This window comes from Heliconius melpomene, chromosome 7, assembly GCF_056956725.1.
Source record: "Heliconius melpomene rosina isolate 202511_hmr_F chromosome 7, ASM5695672v1, whole genome shotgun sequence".
Taxonomy (NCBI): domain Eukaryota; kingdom Metazoa; phylum Arthropoda; class Insecta; order Lepidoptera; family Nymphalidae; genus Heliconius; species Heliconius melpomene.
This window is the reverse complement of record NC_140395.1, coordinates 3,611,601-3,633,561: the sequence shown is the minus strand read 5'-3', so window position 1 is coordinate 3,633,561 and position 21,961 is coordinate 3,611,601. Positions and strand designations below refer to the sequence as shown.

General features: G+C 32.2%; 3 protein-coding genes across 3 annotated transcripts; 1 reads left to right on the top strand and 2 right to left on the bottom strand.

Moving 5' to 3' along the window:
• The first annotated feature begins 545 nt into the window (after window positions 1–545).
• LOC146537368 (peritrophin-1-like) lies at window positions 546–15,635 on the top strand. The gene is made up of 6 exons (XM_085188835.1): window positions 546–677; window positions 7,346–7,452; window positions 8,317–8,430; window positions 13,772–13,883; window positions 14,248–14,389; window positions 14,855–15,635. The coding sequence occupies exons 1-6, from the start codon at window positions 671–673 to the stop codon at window positions 15,024–15,026; spliced, it is 654 nt and encodes a 217-aa protein (XP_085044961.1). The 5' UTR covers window positions 546–670; the 3' UTR covers window positions 15,027–15,635.
• On the bottom strand, window positions 1,847–4,636 carry Rad60 (DNA repair protein Rad60). The gene is made up of 3 exons (XM_085188834.1): window positions 3,505–4,636; window positions 2,835–2,908; window positions 1,847–2,160 (listed from the first exon to the last, which is right to left on the bottom strand). Exons 1-2 carry the CDS (start codon window positions 4,505–4,507, stop codon window positions 2,841–2,843), a joined length of 1,071 nt encoding a protein of 356 aa, XP_085044960.1. The 5' UTR covers window positions 4,508–4,636; the 3' UTR covers window positions 1,847–2,160; window positions 2,835–2,840.
• A 957-nt stretch (window positions 15,636–16,592) lies between the features above and the next one.
• On the bottom strand, window positions 16,593–20,727 carry LOC146537367 (aldo-keto reductase AKR2E4-like). Its single transcript, XM_085188833.1, has 7 exons — window positions 20,610–20,727; window positions 19,101–19,184; window positions 18,513–18,695; window positions 18,193–18,309; window positions 17,668–17,835; window positions 17,129–17,329; window positions 16,593–16,903 (listed from the first exon to the last, which is right to left on the bottom strand). The coding sequence occupies exons 1-7, from the start codon at window positions 20,616–20,618 to the stop codon at window positions 16,646–16,648; spliced, it is 1,020 nt and encodes a 339-aa protein (XP_085044959.1). The 5' UTR covers window positions 20,619–20,727; the 3' UTR covers window positions 16,593–16,645.
• Between the last annotated feature and the right edge of the window lie 1,234 nt (window positions 20,728–21,961).

Below are 21,961 nucleotides of genomic sequence, written 5' to 3'. Positions count from 1 at the left end.
ATTTGTAAAATGTAAACGTTTTATCAATGTGTTTTTAGAGAATGACTGAATGTTTATAATATTCAGCATGAAATATACAGAGAATGCCATTCTCTTAGCAAAGATACGGGTGATTTTAGAACATATAATATTGTTGCCAATAAAGTACTTATTTACTTAAAATAAGAAATATTGCTCTTGTTAAATGATCATTCTCCGCAACAATCTAAGTGGATAGGAAAAGATGCTAAAAAACATGATTAAGTTGTAACAAACTTATAAAAAAATCGTCGTAGCTTGATAAGAACTTATGGCTTAGTGGTTACTGCACTTAGACAAATAAATGAAGCGTGGGTTCGAATTCCTATACGTTAAACTTTAATACATTTTCTAAAATTATTTTTCTTCCTTTATTATGAAATAATACTTAAAAAATACAAAATGTTTCTACATAGACATAAAATGAAGAAAGGAGTGAATTACCACTTAGTTTTTTTTTCTACGAACATGCATAACGTGAAGATTTAAATAAATATATTTACATATACTACAGAAAAAAAACCAAAGTAAAGTCAGGTGTGAAAGATATCTTAATAAGCTCTAATATATAAGATAAAGTATAGGAAAAAAATTAAACAGTAAGTGAACGGTAGACGGTAGTGTAGTGATAGTGCTCTGTGCTAGCCCAAAAATGATCGGTGCGTACCTATTTGTTTATATAATAAATATTATTCTCCATATTATAATTAAAAACTGGGAGTGGAAAAATATAACACTATTTTTCTTCTTTTTCTTATGGCTTTTTTTAGGAGTTTGGATTCCCCATTTTCGGCCCAATTTTCGTGAGTTGTCTATTGAGTAGGTACCTAACCAGAGTAAGGAAGTGAAAATAATTCATTCTGGACTGGGGGGAATGAGGAGTTCCCCAATGGTGGGAATCGACTCCATAACAACCACGTTTACAGTCAAGAAGCTGTCCCACTGCGCCAGGACGATCTTTAAATTTACTGATGGATCTAAGTAAATGATAATCTATAAAAAGATTTATGGGATGAATATCGCCTTAATTGAAAATGTGAATTAAATTTCTGTAACTTTTGACTTTTCTAGTCGTTTCTAGTAGTTCTAGTCGTTTGTATACATGTATATTTGTAAGCTAATAAAGTGGTAAGTAAAGTATAGAGATATATAGATGGTGTTAAATTTTGTTGCTTTTAATTAATTTTGCTCCTTCCACTGGGAAATAAATAATATTTTCTTTTACTTCGCTTTGTTAACAAGAGGCAAGTCTCGAAAATTGGGTGATGATTGGGGAACGGAGTATATTAACAATAGGTTCCCTCTGTCTGTCTATTATATGCAGTGTGAAACTAATTAATTCTTGCAATATTATATTATAATAGTGCTTAAGGCAAAATAAAGCTTCAGCTTCACGCTGTATACGCACGCAGCAGGGTAGGCAGAGGAAACCTAATACTAACGCACTTCGTTCCCTATTTTCCGTCGAATTTAAAGGCATTAAAGGCATGTTAAATGGCGGAACTCAACGCCGTCGACTTTGCCTCGACACCAGAGCGAAGATTAGAAAATATAAATTTAAAATAAAAATATTTCATGTCTTCGAATGGGGATCGAACCCACAATAAGTCGCGTTTACAGTCACACACTTGTTCCCCTGCACCACGACCGGCCCCAAATAAACCGTGAAGCAGAAAAAAAATTAAACAAAACCAACCCATTGTGACGCAATTAGGAAGTATGTTATTACAGTATGAAAATAACATAATTTATAAATTACCCAATATATTATTATCAAAATTAATAGCACAATTCTGAATAATTATTTTGATTAATACATTAGATACTTAGATAGCGAGATAAAATATCAAATATAGAAAACTAATGTATTAAGTATACATTTAAACTATAATCTAATAAATAATAATTAACAGTTTTCAACATCTTATCAAGTGTTTTCAATAAAAAACCATTATTTACTTAAGTACAGGTATGGAAATTTCCAATGATAAATATTTTTCATTTCTCTGCTCTGGTGAAACTCGTGGTGTCAAGTTCCGTCACACACCATACACGCAATGTATGTAATTTGGGAAGTGATTGCAGAACGGAGTGTCTTGACACTAGGCTCTCTCAGCAGTTTTAGAGAAAGAAAGAGTCAGTCTGAAAGAGAAATTTAAAGCATTTGAACCTATAGCTCTTAAATATCATGTTTAAAGACTGCCAAACAAGCTGTATTTTTGAATTGTGCATGAATATTACTTTTAAAATATTAGTGGTCTTTTAGATTATTAAATTTATAAATTACATTAAAACTTATGGCTGAAATCGACTTCAAACAGAAGGTAAACAAGAAAAATATTGTATTTAACATATTACATATTATATTTTGATTTAGTTAAACAAAAATATTAAATAAGTATTTTATATAAAACTACTGTCTGCAACATCCTTACTTGAGTATTAAAATACTACTTACACTGTTTTACTTGGCACTGATTCCAAATTTGAAGTTGTTTTGTTTATTTATTTTTCAACTTAAATAAAATAAACAGTTATAGGTTCGATTCACAATCGAGGTGTTTGATATATTTATTATTTTCATTTTGCTTGCTCTGGTATCAAGGCAAAGCATCCCGTTGAAGTCAGCCACTCAACATGCAATGCGTCAAAATATTCATGCAGAACAGAGGGTGCCCTGCTACTACCCTGCTATGTGCAGGATAAAACTAAATAAACTAATATGTCTTTAGACAACCCACAAAACCGGCCAACCATTTTCTTTCCTAAATTATTAAATAAAACAAAATTTTATAAAAATTATATAATATATTTACATTATTTCATTTGATAATTTTGACATCTATACATTCTCCACCTTCCAAATCCAAATCATTTGGTGTTTGTTTACCTGTAAACAAAAAAGAATAAGATTAAAATCTATACTAATAAAATAAAGCTGAAGGTTTTTTTTGGTTGAAAGCACAACATTTTCTATTGTTTCGATGGAAATTATTGTACATAACTCTCAACACTTGTCCATAGAGGTAAAGTCTCATGTAAAATTACAGCTGTGCATGCGCCTTACCTCAGTCAGTGAGAACATGTCATGTCATATATATATTGATAATTCATCACAACTTCATATTATTTTGTACAACATAGTTTAGCAGAAAGTTATAAGATCTCTTCTCTATCTTAACAATATTTTTAACTAAATATTGTTAATTGCTTGTGGTAAATTATTATATCAAAATTTTTATTTCTTCATTCTGGCACACAAATTTCTCCATTCTGACAAAGTGAAGAGGTTTCCTCTACTTGCCATGCAGTAAGGGTGAAGCTGCTTTTAATATTATAAGGTGTGAAAATTGTGGCAGCTCAAAAGAAAGTATGAAATGTAAATTAATCTCTAAATAATAATTAATATTGGTATTTATAAATATAACTATAAATAACACTATAATATATATACTATATAATTTAATACTTATAAATATTTCTTACCAGAAACAATATCACCATCGAATTCAAATTTTAATTTGTTTATAGGTACTTCTAGTTTTTCAGCGCATTTTGTCATTGCTAATGATAATTTATCATTATTTTGCACATATATAATGAAAGGGTGTTTTGCATTTTTGTATTGGAACTTAATTTGAATGCCCGATTCAACTTTTTCTACATTTTCTGTATTTTTCGATATTTTCATTTTGTTTTTATATATAATGCCGCCATCTATTAACTTCGATTCTCGATAACCTATTGTATCAGGGGTGTCATCTGGCTGTAGTATCTTATTGTCATACATAAACAACAAATTGCCTTTCTCAACATTATACTTATTACAGAAAAAATCAAATATTTGTTTTAAATTTTGAAATTTTCGAATAGTGAATTTAAATAGTTCTACACTCTGCCATTCAATTTTGACGGACATTTCTTGATTTTCGACATCCACACTGTTGTCCAGTGCTATTACATCATCACATTGTGTATTAAACATAGGTACATTTTCTAAATCATCCGGATATTCCATTGTATTTCCGATATTATAAGTGATGATTGAGTTGTTTGCCGTCGATCTGCCTCTTCTAGATCCCCTACCTCTGCCTCGTTGTCCCACATTGCTTCTGCCTCTGCCTCTAGATACTCTGGGTGGTGTGCTTATATCTATTACACTACAATCATTATCTGATTCTTTAGATTTCTTCAAACGCTTGCTAGTTCTACGTTTTTTTGACCTGTTACTTATATTTATAGTATCATCAGGTTCATAATTATCATCATTATCTATATTCGGAAGTTTCTTTTTCTGTATACGTTTTGATTTTGGTTTCTTTTTGTTTTTTTCAACATTTTCTTCTCCGTCAGATAAAGTAATGGGTCCTAAGTGTTCAAATTCTTGAGGTGTTTCATAGTTATCAATGTCTGGTGTAAATTGAAATGTTCCTAAACTATTGTATGTTTCCTTCACGTTACCGAAAATATCATTATAATCTACAGACATTATTCATATATATAAAGAAATTATTAATTAACTCTCGATAAAAGGTTTTATAAATAAATTATAATCTTAAACATTGATATTTATCAAAATAATAAAAAAGACAACAAGCAACGAATGTCATTTAAAACTAAACTGACGTCTATCTATAATGTTGTCCTTGTTTTGTCTATGACATATAATTTATAAAAAAATATATTTTTATAATTATTATATATTGAAATTGGTTGTACAATTTGATAAAAATGAGAAATTATTTATCAACTATAGTATACTAGATTTTTTAATTTGTGCTAGAGTTCGATAAAATTAATATCGATATTATATTACTCGTATTAATGCATTCGCATCGCATAATAATCGGTATTGTTATCAATATCAAATTATTGTAGACTATTTTATGGCCAAGTCGTCTTTTTTTTAAAAAAATACAAGCATTTTCCCATATTGCAGGGCAGGCAGAAGGAACCTAGTGTTAAGACACTCCATTCCCGTCTCTACCCTTTTTTCGAGACAATGCCTGCTGGCTTGATTTAACCTCCACTTTGTCTACCAAAGTGGGGAAAGGAAACTAATTTTGAAACAATTATACCCCCACAACTAAAGAAAGAAGAATCTTATTCATTATTTTATTGACATATTTATTAAAATTTTATATTAATTTTGTGGCACAGCATCTGTCTGTAGACGCGATAGTTGTGAGCTCGACTCTCACTCAGGGGATTTAATTACTAGAAGCGCGGCGTTAAGCTCCGCCACCCAACACTAGATTCCCTTTGCCTAACCCGCTTTCTGCGGCATACAGTGTGAAGCTCTAATATTGATTAACTTCTTATTTGTCTTTCCGGAAACCTCATAAATATAGAGTATATTTATGACTCAGAATTTTTTTAAAGATAATAAGATCAAATAGACCTACCGATTGTTAACGTCATAACATTGAAATGCGCCGACATACTATCATCTTGATAACATTTTAATATTAATTCAAATGTTATCAAGTGAAACATGTGTTTCAAAATTATTATCATGAAAAAATTAAATTAGCTTCACACTCTAGTTGTCCCGCACACAGCAGGAGAGGCAGAGGAACACCGAACTATGGAGGCATTGCGTGATGAGTGGCAGAACTCAAAGCCGCCTTTTGCTTCGACATCAGAACAAAAATATTAAATATTTCATTTTATCGAGTGGGAATCGAACCCACAACCTGTGGCGTTTACAGTCACACGCTTGTGAACCTGCGATTGGCATATCATAGAATTAATTGAAGGTTTATCATATTCGACATTCGATACTACCTTCTTCTTCTTGATACCTCCATAAAATCTTACGATAAATGTTGACATGCGTATAGAAATATCTTCAGATACGCCAGAAAGGAGGGTTGAATCACTATATTTACTTACATTATAGAATAATAAATAAGAACATCATGAGCAATCAATCAAAATCCGCACTGGCGTCGCATTCACACACGTATCGTACAAAAACATCGAATCTACATTAGTTATTTATGTTTATTACTTTAGATAGCATCGTGTGATTGTTATCACATAATCAAAATTGCTGATCATCAAGATATAAATTCTTGAGATATTCACCTTTTATGATTAAGATAGTCTCACGTTTTTGTAATTTCTTATTTTATCTAATTAGTTTGAGTCATTATATGAGGGTGGTGCTGAAAATCACATTTCTCTAATATATAATTGTAGGCTGTCTCTTGGTGTCACCATTTGTCAAAAACCGGTTGATCTTCAACTTTTTTAACGTCTTCTAGAGATACAATTTCAAAAAAGCTGAATAACACTAAGTAATCTTATATTTCCTTGCATTACAGTTCGTTTTTTTGTGTGTGTTGATTTGCGTAGCTCAACGCCGTGCTTTGTTTTATTAGAGCATTGAGCGAGGAAATGGAAATAATAAATTCCCTGCGGCATACCTTTTTTATTTAGAGGAAATTTTTTTAACTGTACACCGGGGTCAAGGGAGACAAGGGTTTCTTGCATGAACCACGGTGGAAAGATATTACGTTATAAATTTAACAGTATTTTAAGAATATTGCTTACAATCTCAATTTCAAAAACAAAAATAGGTACTTATAGTAATAAAAGTCTTTGAGCACAACATAAATATAATTTTTAAAATCTATATATGTAAGTATCACAAAAACAAAGGCGCCAATATTTTCGGCTCTTCCACTGTCGGCATTTTTTCATCAGACGATAAAAATCTTAGATCAATAATATTTTTATACTAGGTAATTAATTTTGTTAAGCTGATAATACATTTTTCCTAGAACAGAAATTCAAAACTATTGATAGATATGTTTACGCGCCAGCATTTTAATCAATGTAAGTTTTATTATGATATTAAACTCATTTTTGAAAAATATCTTAGTTATCTCACGTGGTACTAATATAACACCAAAAAAATATATAGGTTTTTTAATTCAAATATTAAGTGCATAATAATACAATAAAATTTTATATATACAAATAGAACGGTATCGCTGGACCCCATGTTGTAACGTCAGTTGGTCATGTAAGAACATGCATTGATATTAGAATAAATTATGAACAAACTGCGTTAATCCCTTGACATTTTGTTTACAAGACCGTATGACGTCATATTATGGCAGCTAGTATTTCCTGATTTTAAAAATACAGTTTAAAAATGAAAATAATAATAACTTTGATGTGAATTTTTAAATTATTTTATGAACTAAATCGAAAATTTTCTGATGCTTATGACCTAAACTACTTTATTTGCATATTTTTACATTTTTCCGCATATAGAATATAATACGTTATTATAAAACCTATTTTTATGTTCCAGCTTCTATCGTTCTGTTTCTTGCTCTCGTCGGCACTATATCTTCGTTTTCTCCACAAGAATTGGAGCATGTAGATCCGAATACAATGTCATGTGATCCACGCGGACAGGTTTGTATGTTTTGTAATATTTAAATACTAGCGGACGCGCGCAGCTTCGCTTGCGTATGTTTGTGAATTCTAATAAATCATGAAACATGTGTTCAATGATTTTTTTTCTAAATTTCAAATTTTATAAAAATCGGTGGCGTTTTAAAGATTTTTCCAAACAAATTTTCAACCCCCTATTTGCACCCTTAGGGGGTGAATTCTAGAAAACCATGAAACACATGTTCAATTAAATATTTTTAAGAGTCTAAATTTCAAATTTTATAAAAATCGCTGGCGATCTAAGAATTTTTCCATACAAACTTTCAACCCCTTTTTTGCACCCTTATAGGAAGAATTCTAGAAAACCATGAAACAAGTGTTCAATTAAATTCTTTTAAGAGTCTGAATTTCAAATTTTATAAGAATCGGTGCCGATTTAATTTTTTTCCATACTAACTAATTCACCCCTTTAGGGTTAAAATTTTTCAAAATCCCTTCTTAGTGAATGTCCAGATTACGAAAGTAAACATCTGTCCAAATTTCACGTTACTACGCACAGCGGTTACGGCTGTGCGTGCGTCTTACCTCAGTCAGTGAGGACAAGTCCTTTTATATATATAGATAATACAGGCGACCGTCTGAGTGTAAACGCAAGGGATGCACTAGCTAGAGCTACTCACCAGGACAACTTCCTTAATACCTTAGGAGTACCTTAACATGAGGTTGCTTCCGCCTACCCTGCTTTGTGTGGAATATGGTGTGAAGCTAAAGAATCTGAGTTATTTTTATTTTAAATTGAATTACAATTCACAATTGGGAATTTACAATGATCGTATATAGGTACATTTACTTTCCACTTTTTTATATTCTGTATTTTTATTCCAGATTTCCCTTCTTCTACCACATTTCACGGACTGTACGCGGTACTACATGTGCGCGCACGGGATTGAAGTTGAGCGTTATTGTCCTGCTAGTCTTTACTTCGACTTTGTCCTACAGGTACATTATAAGTTGACTTTTGATAATGTTTAAAATATTTAGTAAATAGCCGTATAGTATATTTAAAAATTAGCTAGCAGAAATTTCTCATCTCAAGAATTTTTTTCACAAACCCACAATGGTGATTCCCACTCAAGAAATGGAATACTTCATATCCTCGATCTGATAACAATAAATCACAGCGTTGAGCTCCGTCGCTCAACGCAATGCCTCCAGAATTTGGGGAAAAATGAAGAACGGAGTATCTTTATACTAGGTTCCTTTTGCGTACCCTGCTAAGTGCGGGATACAGCGTGAAATCTGTAATCCGGTTCAAGAGCTTCATTAGAACGTGTATAAATCTTTTTTTTTTTTTTTTTTTTGATTTATTGAGGTAAACTAACAATATCACAATAAGATAATTTATATATAATATAATTTATACATATAATAATTGTGAAATCAACATCGTTTACCCTAGATATAATAAATAAGTTTTAAAAGTTGAGAGTCGATTGTACATTATAATTCTGTAGTTTATTAAGTGTCATCATACAGTTCCTCAAATAGCAGTCTTTTGTAAACGCTTACAGTATTTGCAAAGATGTCGATATGGCTAAAGTTGCTGTTGTAGGAATTTAATGTGTGCTGAATGGGTGCACGTAGGCCTGCATTAGTACGAGTCGTTCGTGTGGCAAAAAGATGATGGGTGGAACGACAGGCCCGCCTATATGATCTAGTAGGCACTCCATAGCTTATACTATTCACAATATCAGAGCAATCGTATCTGTTATGGCAAATGTCATATAAAAACATAGCTTGCATTTGTATTCTCCTAGACTTTAACTCTAAAAGATTATATTTCTGCAGTAATTGATAGTATGGTTTATAATTACGACAGGATTTATAGTGCATGCAACGCAAGAACTTCTTTTGCACTCTCTCCAGGCAGTCTGAGTATTTGTTATATAACGGATCCCAAATACACACACCATGCTCCAATTGTGAACGGATCAAGGTTTTATAGAGATGTAGGTATGTGCTTGGACGGACGAAGTCATTACTAGCTCTCATAACAAACCCATACATCTTGTAGGCCTTACTACATATGTTATCAACATGTGCATCCAGTGTCAGCTTATTATCTAATGTGACTCCAAGGTCACGGATGGTTTGAACTCTACTAAGGTTATGGCCACCTATGGAATAATTATAGGTACTAGACGCTTGTTTTCTAGTAAAGGTAATAATTTTACACTTGTCAAAACTTAGCTGTAGTTTGTTAGCAATGCAGTAATTATTAAATCTATTCAGGTCCTCCTGAAAATCCAGATGGTCATTAAAATTAGTTATTGTGCGGAAAATTTTTAGGTCATCTGCGTATAGTAAAAAATCACAATGCTGGAAGCACATATGGATGTCGTTAATGAATAGGATGAATAACATCGGACCAAGGATCGATCCCTGGGGCACCCCAGACGTTATAATAACCGTACCTGACTCATATCCATTAATGACAACCTTTTGTGTTCTGTTTGTTACGTAAGATTTAAACCACCTCCAAAGATTGCCACGAATACCGTTGAAAGCCAGTTTTTCTAAGAGTATCCTATGATCTACTCTATCGAACGCCTTCAGAAAATCTGTGTAGATACTATCCATTTGAGCATTAGCATCAATATTTTCAAACAGTTTAGAAGTATAAATAAACAGATTAGTGATAGTAGATCGTTTACGAACGAAACCATGTTGCTCTGGAAGAATAGCTTTATGCAACAGTGGATAGACGTCATTACGCACCAGTCTCTCTAGAACCTTGGATAGTGTTGATAGGATTGAAATTGGTCGATAATTAACTACATCTTTTTTTAAGCCTCCTTTATGTATTGGTGTAATTCTAGCTGATTTCCATAAAACTGGGCATATACCCTCTTTTAGGCATTTATTAAACAACATGGTCAAAGGTTTACATATAGACATAGCAGAAGTTTTAATAAAAATAGGAGGAATATTGTCAAGACCTGCGCTTTTAGTAGTATCTAGAGACTTTAGTTCCTTAAAGACATTTGATTCCGATAGATGTATATCACTAATAACAGTGTCGTTACTAGTGTATCTGTCTATGTCATCTATATCTTCCATACAGAAGGAGTCACATACGTCAGAAGGTTGGAAAACAGATTGAAAAAAAGAAGAAAACAGACTACAAATACTTTCGGGAGTATCTGCTTTTGTTCCGTTATAATGGACACTGTTTGGTATATCTGATTGATTTTGACGATTTTTTATATAAGTCCAAAAGTATTTAATATTTTTGAGAATACTGTCTTCCACAGAGTTGATATATTTATTGTAACAAATTTGTGATTCTGTCTTGAATCTATCACGATACATTGAAAATATAGAATAATCGGATTGGTTTTTATATACTTTCCATTTAATCCAAGCTTTCTTTTTATTCTTAAATATGTGTATTAGTGCTGGAGTAAACCATACAGGAAATTTAAAATTGTTGGCTCTTTTAAAAGGAACGCGTTTCCGTATAATATGGAAAATATATTCATAGAAGATGTCAACACTTTCTTCAACAGATTTATTTTGAAACAATTTACACCAATTAATTTCCAAAATGTCGCTATTAATTTGCTCATAATCGGCATTCTTAAAACAGTATCTAAAACATGGACTTTTCGGTGTAGGTTTGGATGAGTTTTTATCAATAGGTATTAAAATATAATAGGGAGGATGCAAAACGTCAGGTGGAACCAGAGTGATTGGCGCCGAAAATGACTCAGTATTATATACGCTAGTTAGGCATAAGTCAAGTATTCTATTCATATTGTTTTTAAAAATATTTATTTGTATGCAATCTATGATGGACATGAAGTTTACTAAGTGAGTATACGGTGGCGTAAAATTGTCTATGTTTTTAATTTTTGCTCGTGTCCCATCAATACACCAATCAATATGAGGCAAATTGAAATCACCTATCAAATAAAAGTGATCGTATTCATGTATGTAAATAATTTCTTGTAGTTTATTAAAAAAGGCAACATATATCTCAGAATCTGTGGCGGGTGGTATATAAATGGCACTTACTAAGTATCGAGAGTTACCGATACGCAATTCCAATAGTACATGGTCTACGATCCGTGGGATGTCGAGTGGGGCGGTAGCCAGTGCAGGCGTGCAGACTACGGCACATAGCGAGCGCAGCACTGCCACTAATACTCCGCCACCGTCTTTGCGTTTTGTTGCTACGCGATCACGGTCGCATCGGTACACGCTGTAACGGGAATCTATGAATTCAGTATTTACAATGCCATCGTGGAACCAAGTCTCGGTTAATATAATAATGTCATAATTGTGCGACAATATATTCATGTAAATAGTATTTAATTTAGTCCTTAACCCGCGGCAATTTTGATAGTAAATTGAAAGTACATTGTTATTTATGCTATTGAATTTTACGTTTAAAAATATAAAGAATTATGTACAAGTAATTAGGTTCATAACTAACAAATCGGTTTATATTCAATGTAGATGCACATGTTGAAATATATAAGCGGCGGCTTTGTTTATTAATTAAAAAGAATAGGAATGACAACAGTAACAACACATAAAACATAGTAATTATTATCTTTGCGACACAGTGTGTATCATTATTATTGATGAAAGCTAAAAATATTTCAAGGTTATCAGACGTGCAGTAAACTACCCAACACACATACCCTACATATACATTTATTAGTACACTAATTGGATTTAAAATAATGCTTTGTAGATGTGAGAAGCGATAGCATAGTAAAGTATTATTACTTTTACCTACTTTTAACCAAGTACTGGTTTCACTTATGCAGGTGTTATTAATTAGAGCATAGTGTGTGAAGCTAGGACATAAAATACATTTATGAATTGTGTCTTTCATATAACATAGATAAAGATACAAACTGTTGAAAGTTAGAATAACCCGAGCAAATAATATAATTTGAGACATATTTCTAACTTTGCTAGGCTGTTTATTTGATGCGCACGATGTCTTGGAGTGATCTGATAGCAATAGCGGGTGAAGTATCTGTTTTGCGAGCCAGCACGGTTCCATGCTTAACCCAAACATATTTATATTCGTTTTTCTTAGCAGCTTCACGGGCTTTACGAAATAACAGCTTGTTATCTAAAGTTAAATGCTCGTTGACGTATATGTTGACAGGTTGGCCAGATATAGATATTGATGATGAATTTAACCCCCTCGTAGCTCGCGAGGCGGCTATTACATTATCACGTAGTGTCCTGTTGGCGAGTTTCACAACAATATTCTTCGGGCGTCGATCGTCTTTATCAGCGTGTGGTACGCGATGAATGGTTATTATGTCGGATTGTTTTATAGGGTGTTTAATAGCATTACCCAGACATTCTATAATGCTAATAAGGTTTTCACCTCGCCTATCAGGTATATTAGTTATTTCGATATTGCATTGTCTTGCCTGCTGTTCCATAGCGTGTATTTTATTTTCTAGTAGTTGTATTTGAGTTTTATAGCAACTAGATTGTGAAATATGTTGTTCTACAGTTTTCAATCGATCTTCAAAGAGTTCTTGTCGTTCATTCGAGAAGCTAAGTGACGTTTCGATTTCACACAAACGGGTGTTGACTTCATTCAATGATTTATTGAGGTTAATAGTATCCGTATTAAGTTTTAACACATTAACATTAAGTTCAGATAACGCAGATGTTATTTTCGACAGTTCGCCGGTTAGGGCCGTATTTACCGCAGTGGCAATACTATTTGTGATGCAGTCGCCAATGGTTTTATTCCATATTTGCATTTGGTTGTTGAACTTTTCCTCAATTTGAAGCATAAGCGTCTCAGTGTTATTTTCTATTTGTTTTCGTTTGCGGGTATTTATGAAGCTATCGCCGCCAATCTTATTAACCGATGCAGGTATATCGCCATCTGATAAGAAGACGTTCGGCGGTGTTCGTTGTAAAGACATCGTCGTTGCTCGTTATATTACCAGTCGCACAGGTGTGACAGAGATGAAAAATATAACGCTGTCCTTACGCACCGTCACGGCCGGCAGACGATATGCGAAGACGAAATTGTTTTCACCTTTTTTCACTTAATCCTTAATTATAGAATAGGATCTCAGTACACTAAACACGACACTATTGTTTATACTATTATTACTATGAACGTTTTTTTGCGTATTACAAATTAAATATTTAAGGAAGATTAACACAGGGTACTACTCTCAACGCTTGTCGCGGACGGAATGAATATATAAATCGCGAAAATCAAAGATATTCTTATATGAAATAGAGCGAGTCTTTAAATTACTCATCGAATTTCGTGTCTTTGCAGACGTGTAATTGGCCTCGTGATACTAAATGCTACCTACGTACTCACCCTGATGAGATCGAGGAGGGTTCTGGCGATGAAGAATTCAACTTCCTCTTTGATAAAGCATCTGATGGTAATAAGTATTATATTTCTCAATTTTATTTACAAGCTTCACGCATATACCTACAATTTATGTAGTTTCCTGATTATAGCAAGGTAGTTAGAGGGAACGTGGTGTAAACACATTTCGTTCCCCACGCTCTGTCCGATTTTCGAAACATTCCGTAATGAGTGGAAATGCTAATAACCAATTTCTCGAGTTGCAATCGAAACCACAATCACCTCGTTTATGGTCAGACGCTATACACTGCATAAGAAGAGAGGCATGTAGACACGAAGTGTGTAGGTTCCATTCATACTCGAAAGCTGAAAAAATATGTATGAAAGTTTAATATTTAAAGTGTAATCTATAGAGTGTACTATATTAACTTTTACAGGTATAGAAGGTGATTTAACAGCAGATCGCGTCTCAAACAGCATACGACCTCTCAGCATTGAAGAACCGGAGAGAACACCCAGTTTTAATATAGCACTTAACTGCCTAAGAGCTGATTCGGCATCTCATCATATTCCCTACAAGTAAGTTTATTATTCTTTATCGGGTATATAGCAGAGAAGGCAAAGGGAACCTAGTTAAGATATTTTGTTCTCAATGCACCGCCAAATTTTCGTAAGTTTGGCCCAATTAAAAAATAATTAAGTTTGTTATGTTCTAGTTACTTATTTAAAGGATATTCGGGCCTTCAGGCAAAGTTTGGTAAAAACAGAATTCCTCACATTTTTCCCATAGAATACTATATATATTGAGTTTCGGGGTTTAAGGTTCGACAAGTCCTCTGTGAAGCTAAATGAAAAGGAACAGTTACTTATTGTATTATTATCATTATCGACAAATATTAAAATAAGTGAGGACAAAGAAAAATACAAGGATCCTAATGTTCAGTTATAAGGAGATAAGAATCTTCTTATAAACTAAAAAAATACATAAAAATATCTTCACTCTTCGCCATTTTTCCTAATAAAAAAAATATTTTAACTTTACAGGGGTGACTGCCAACGCTTCTGGCGTTGTGTGGAGGGCTTACCACAGGTTATGTTCTGCAATGATGGTCTCTACTTCAATGAGCGCACACAGCAATGTGACTTCGAAGCGAATGTCAAATGCTTGGTGGAACAAGAGGACGAGTTGAAAAGTGAATTTATTCTATATAAATAACATATGAAATTGGACACTATTATTTAATATTTATTGATACTAAATCTAAGAAATGATCTTCTTTCTTAGTATGCTTTTAAAAAGAAAAATAAAAATTTTGTAATTAAAGCTGAGTCAAATAATAAAAAAGTTATACGTATTTATAAAACAAATGCAAAACTAATATTTGGAAATGTTTTATCACTACCTCAAATTGAATAACAAAAGTTTCAATATAAAAGTTAGTTATATGCATTTTTTTTCTATTTATTCGATTATAATCGATGTTTGATCTGCATACTTTTTTGTGGCATCACTACCAAATCGATTGTATTAAGTTACTAAATAATTTACTAAACTTTATTACTTATATTTAATCTAAAAATATATTTATTGACAATTTTCTTAAGAATAAACCGTTTTGTATATATGATAGGAGGGGTAACTTTTCAATTTAATACACTTGTCGAGTAATGATAATGAATAAATTGTACAATATTTATTATGTATATAAATTACAATTGAATTATTTAAAAAACAGGTGTGTTGTTATTTTTCTGTTCCATTTAATTATAATACAATTATTCTGAATTAGGTTAAGTAGCATTAAGTAAAGATAATCTGCATAAATTTATATTTTTTTATTTATACTCCTCTCTTTCTCAGTTTCAAATTCACTCTTTAATTTCACTAATTAGTCAAATTCATTCTACTCATTTTAAATAGTTCATCATTATGCCACGTGTCACTATCATATCAGTGATACGCGTCCCAAAAATTCAGAGTAATTTAACACTAGGTGCGTTAATAAACGCTTTATTAATAAATCCTCAATTTTTTAAATATAAAATCAATGTGAACGTAACGCCATCGCGATTCAGAATGCTTCAACGCCATCTGTTATGGTTTTTAAGAGTTAAATATAGAGAATTTGTAGAAATTTAGTTAATTCTGATAAAGGTAGGTAGGTGTGGGCTATATTTCTGGGGTATATTAAAGTTTTTATATAAAATAGAATTAAGAAAAGTAGTATTACTCACAATTTTTTTTTTAAATAATTTCACATAAATTGCCACTAGATAACCTAAATGAGACCACGGTGGCCCAACCGGACTGCTTCTCATTCCTACTCGGTAGACATATTAATTTCTTCGCCCTAGTACTAAGACAATGTTCGGCCTAGAATTCCCCAGTAAACCCTCGGTGACAGGAGAACAGTGTGTTAATCCTATCCTAGCCTGCTATATGTGGTTGTAAGTTGAAAATTAATATAATTAGTATAATTTGTTTCCTTATATCTAGAGTAGATTGCAAGGTCGACTTTCATTTTAATCTATCATCTTATATTTTTAAGTTGGGAATTGAGTCTCTTGGTTTTTATGATTTGAGTGCTTGGACGGTTTTCAAGAGGAGCGGGTTCGTGTCCCGCTGCTATAAAATTCTCATACTATTTTATATGTTTTTTAAAATTACGTATTATTTATTAATTACTAATAATTTGTTATTCGATATGTATGTATTAAATATATATTTTTTCACACTACTTTGTAGAGTAAAAATAATAGGTAGGAAATATAAAATTCAAAATCATATTAAACGTTTTATTTTTATTACAAAAATGCTTCAATTCATTTCCTCAATCAATCTATATCCAAATTGGCTCCATTTTTCCATTTCAGGAACCATTCAGGTATTTCCTTAACATCATTTTCCACTTTATCGAATGGATAGTTTTGAATGTGTTGTAAGAAAAACGGCGCAACCGTTCTGTGATTGATATCAAATTTTTCTAAGGTTGATACATCTTCAGAATCTAACTGGAAATCGAAAATGGATGCGTTTTCCAAAACTCTGGTTTTGGTTAGAGTTTTCGGTATGAAGGCGATTCCACGTTGGTACTGGAAAAGAAAATGTTACTTCAGTAATTTAATCAATCATAATGGCTAGACATAAGCGTGCGACTGTAAACGTAACATAACAGGTTATGGGTTCGATTTCCATTGGAGGAATTGGTGATATTTTTAATAATTGTATTGGAGTTTATAATACTAGACTCCCAGATTACCCCTGTCTATCCTGCTATGTGCGGGATACAGCGTGAAGTTAAAAAAATCTTTACTTACCAGGTACCTCAAAGCTATTTGCGTAACAGTCTTTCCATGTTTCTTAGCGATGCCACTAACTATTGGATCATCGTATTTGACTGCTGGACTATCGTCGTTGCGACTCGGCACCATTTTGCCGAAGGGTGTGTATGCTACCACTTGTATGTTGTTCTTTTTGCAGAAATCTACTAACTCTTTCTGGCCTAGATTTAAGTTTATCTGTAAAAGTTTATTTTATTTATTAAGTCAAGGTAAATTCATTATTTTTAATATAATTTAGTAGTCAATTATGAATAATGTGAAAAGATAAAATAATGAGATATTAGGAATATACAATAGAAGTATGGCAGGAATCACTTAAAACAAAAAATCATGGAATTATCATTACTTTTAAAGAAATATTATAAAACTATTACATCATAAATAAAGTTTAATAAATTAGAATTTAAATATCTGCGTATTTCATTATAATATATACAAAAATATGACAAGAAAAATAAGATTACAAAGAATGGATAAACTATGACCCTAGATTAGAAGAAAATCTTTTGACTTACTTCAACTTGGTTAACAGCGGGAACAACTTTACAATTAGCTAACAACCTCGACAACTGGTCCACAGTGAAGTTAGACACGCCTATCGACTTGACGAGGCCTTGTTCCAGCACGGCTTCGAACCCGCGCCATGTGTCTAAGTAGTCTATCTTCTCATCTACACCGTCTTCCTGTGGATTATATATGAGATTATCAACATATATTATTTTTCTTTTATCTTCACCCTATATCCCGCATATAGCGGGGTATGCAGAGGGAACCTAATATAAAAGGTCCGTTATCTATGCACCGCCCAATTTTCGAGGCATTGAGGCTTTGAGGCTTATTACCAGAATGAAGAAATGTAAATATTAAGTAATTCATTCATCCGAACAGGAACAGAATCCACGACCCTCTACGTCTACAGTTACATTGCCCCTGCGCCATTACGAGCTTAATGATATGTAGTAGATATATAATATGTATAAGATATATTAGTAAAATGAATTTAAATTACTATTTTTAAAGAAAAATAATTTGGTACTTACACTGATTGACATGGGCCAGTGTATTAACACTAGATCTAGATATTCCAAGCCCATTCTTCTTAAGGAGCCCTTCACTGATTCCACGACATCTTCAGGGCGATGATTTTGGTTCCATACCTTATATATTAAATTTAATTAATAATTGTTTAAATGTAGATGTTAGCTGTGCCTTTGATGTCTACTTTTTTTTTGGGTTAACGCTGTACACATATAGCAGAGTAGGCAGAGGGAACCTAGTGTTAAGATTTGTACTTTATTTATATTGTAAGTTCTCACTATTTGCTGAATTTTATAACTGTATATATATTTTATAAACTTACCTTAGTGGTTATGAACAAGTCTTCTCTCTTCACAACTCCTTCTTCGATCTTCTTCTTCACCACTAATCCTACTTCTGGCTCTATTCTATAAAAGTGGGCAGTGTCTATATGACGGTAACCGACATCTATCGCGTACGACATCGCCTCTTTCAGCTTTGGTGTGTCTTGTATGAGAAATTCAAACTGAAATGAAAAAAAAAATAACGGAGGGTAATCTTTTACATTTTACAGTTTCGATTTGTATTAAAAAAATCATAAGAACACATTTTTTTACAAAAAATACAGTATTTAAGTACGTACTATTAGGTTTTATATTATATATTCATTTAAGAAAGAAAAATACTTGTACGGAAAACGAAAAGAAGTTATACCTACTTTTCCTAAAAGTTATTTTGTTACTCCTAAGTGTACTGTTAATAATACAAACAATGTGTGGAAGTTACGTAATATAATTATTTTGTCAAATTCTATTTAATAAGAAATTGACCTCGTAATATTCCTCTTAATAGCCCAGAGTCCAAGCGGTCCAGTTAGACCAAATGTATCAAATATATTCCAGTATACAGTAATATACCTAAAAATGCATACCTTATCGTTTAGTCCAAGCCACGTTCCATAGCCCAAGGCAGGAATTTCCAGGCCATTGTTCAGTTTGAATTTTGGAATATTGACCTGTAATAATAATATGGACAAATTCATATTTTTAAAAGTTTATTTATCAAAAGAATACCAGAAATAAGTACATTTTTTGTGTGTAAAAAAAAATACCAAAAGAATACTTTTTAGCTTAACACGCTGCAGCCCGGACATAGCAGTGTAAACAGAGATAACCTCGCAATAACCTAGGGTGAAGATATTCCTTTCCCGTTAAGACACCCACACATTACGTGTTGACTGGCGCAACTCAACACAGCGCTTTGCGTCGCTACCAGAGCGAGGAAAATGAAACCCCACTCGAAGAAATTAAATATTCGAGTGGGCTTATATCATTACTTTGTCTTCGTTACCTTCATAAAATATGCAATGTTTTAAATGAATCCGACGTTTCCGTGCGTTCAAAGTTTCCAATACAAACATAGATTATGTAGATGGAAAGATAGATATGATCGAAACTATTAAGAGCGTGTTGAAAAATATATATTATACTAGCGGCCCGCGGGTTTTACCCGCGTGAACTATGTTATTATTAATTTCTGTCTACATGGCTACGTCCTAGTGACGTCTGTGCAAAATTTGAGACTCCTAGCATTTAGTAACGAATGACAAAGAGAAATGTCATTAGTAACGAAGTTTCATACAAACTTTCAACCCCAAAAACAACCCCTTAGAAGTCGAATATTGCAAATTCCCGTCTTAGCGAGCACCTACGTCCTATAAATAACTCCTATGCAAAATTTGAGATTCCTAGCACATGTAGTTTCTGAGATTTCGTGATGAGTGAGTGACCTTTCGATTTTATATATATAGATTAAGATTATAGTGTAGCTATAAATATATACATACAGATGTATATAAAACATAGATAGAAAACTTGCACCAGATTATACAATATTTATAAACAATTACTTAAGTAAACTAATCATATCTAGATATTATTTATAAACCTCTTCAATATACCACTTCAGTAGAAAAATATTGTGAATTGTCATTATTTAATAATTATACTGTATCGGAAGAGGTTTCACAACAAATAGTAATTTAAAAATAACAAGTGTAAAAATACAAATATTTTATTATTTCTAAGTTGTTTTATTTTAATGTTTAAATTAAATCTAAGTAAACGAAATAATTATTTATATTCTTGATCTCTTAAGAACTATGAGTGACTACGGTTTCCGGTCTCCCACATTTCATCAATGTTAAAAACACACCCAAGTATTTAACGTTAGTAACGTAGATAACCTAACGTTTTTATTTTTAAAAATTCAATGCAAACATAATATGATCTTATTCTGTCAAAAATATTACGCAATTTGGCCATAAAAGGCAACATTTTCATTTAAATATTAAATTACATTTTACTTCGATAGTTTCATAATAAGTTAAATAATGTTTTGATTTGATGGTAGAACAAGTGTAAATTTATAAATAGCTGACCTTGGCCATCGTGTGTCGCTCTACCCGCTGCGCTACTGACTGAACCGAGCAGTGAGCAGACTAAACTAATAGTAGGAAGAATGTTCTAGTGCCATAGACTACAAAATATTTAGATTTGTTTGTTTTTTAGGTTTCTGTACCTCAAAATAAAAAAGGAATACTTATAGGATCACTTTCCTGATCGTCTGTTTCTCTGTCAAGACCATTTATTCCAAATATTGGTTTTAACAAAAAAAAAAATTTAATATCTGTCAATTCTATACATTTTATAGTGTTTAAACATCTCAATTGAAGATAGCGGAATGTTTTAACTGAACTGTTTGTTATTTCGTTATTGATTAATGTCTGGTTTGCTGAATGTGATAAGCGATGCTTATTATTGAAAAACATATTACTTAAATAATATAAACGTTATGTAAGCGACAATTGGATAGCTTAAGCTTGTGTCATTTTTTTAAACCTAATTTCAGCTCACTCAACATTCTGTCTAGATTTAGAGAGAATAGAAAGAGATTTGAAAAATGAAAAAGAAATATTTCATAAAAATTAAAGCGACTTCAAATACCAGCTAATTACCTATCTAGGTAAAAAATACTAATGAATAAAAAAATTAGAATATAAGTACTTCATTGAAATTAAAATGTTCCCCTGGATGTACCTAGCTTTTATTTTCCGGGAAATTTGTGGAAAAATAAACAAACACATTATAAATTAATATTTTGAAACTATAAATAGATCATCATAATAAATATAATTCCAACAATATCATATACATGCATATTGCATATGTATGTATGTAGGATGTATATATCAAACTGATAGTCTCCTCTGATTTGGAAGTCGGTTAATAATTTAATGTAATGTAATTGTAATTCACGTAATGACTCATTCATTACGTGATGACTAGTTGGAACTAAACGCCGCGCTTTGTCTTCAGTTGGGAAACGTGTATTTCAGCATGTAGGGATCGAACCCCAAACCACCGCGCTACCAGTAAAACACACTCTCTCGTTCTGTAACACGAAGAAAATGTAAAATTAATAATACTAGACATTACAAGCCAATTTTTGCGTGGACTTTTAGAAGTAAATTGGAAGATCTCGTTGTTTTTCGCAACTTTTTCACATTTCCTACATATCTACATGCTTATTCTGACGTTTTCCACTAGTTTTGTCACTTGTCAGTGCGTTGTCGGTGAGTCACAAAGTACTGGAAGAGTTTAATTTTTTATATAGATGTTTGAAATACTAATTTGACTAATATTGCAAAGACATACAGTAGCGACATCTTTGAATAGACAACATAGTTGTACTAATTAGTCTTGCGTTTCAAAATTTATCCATAGATGGCGT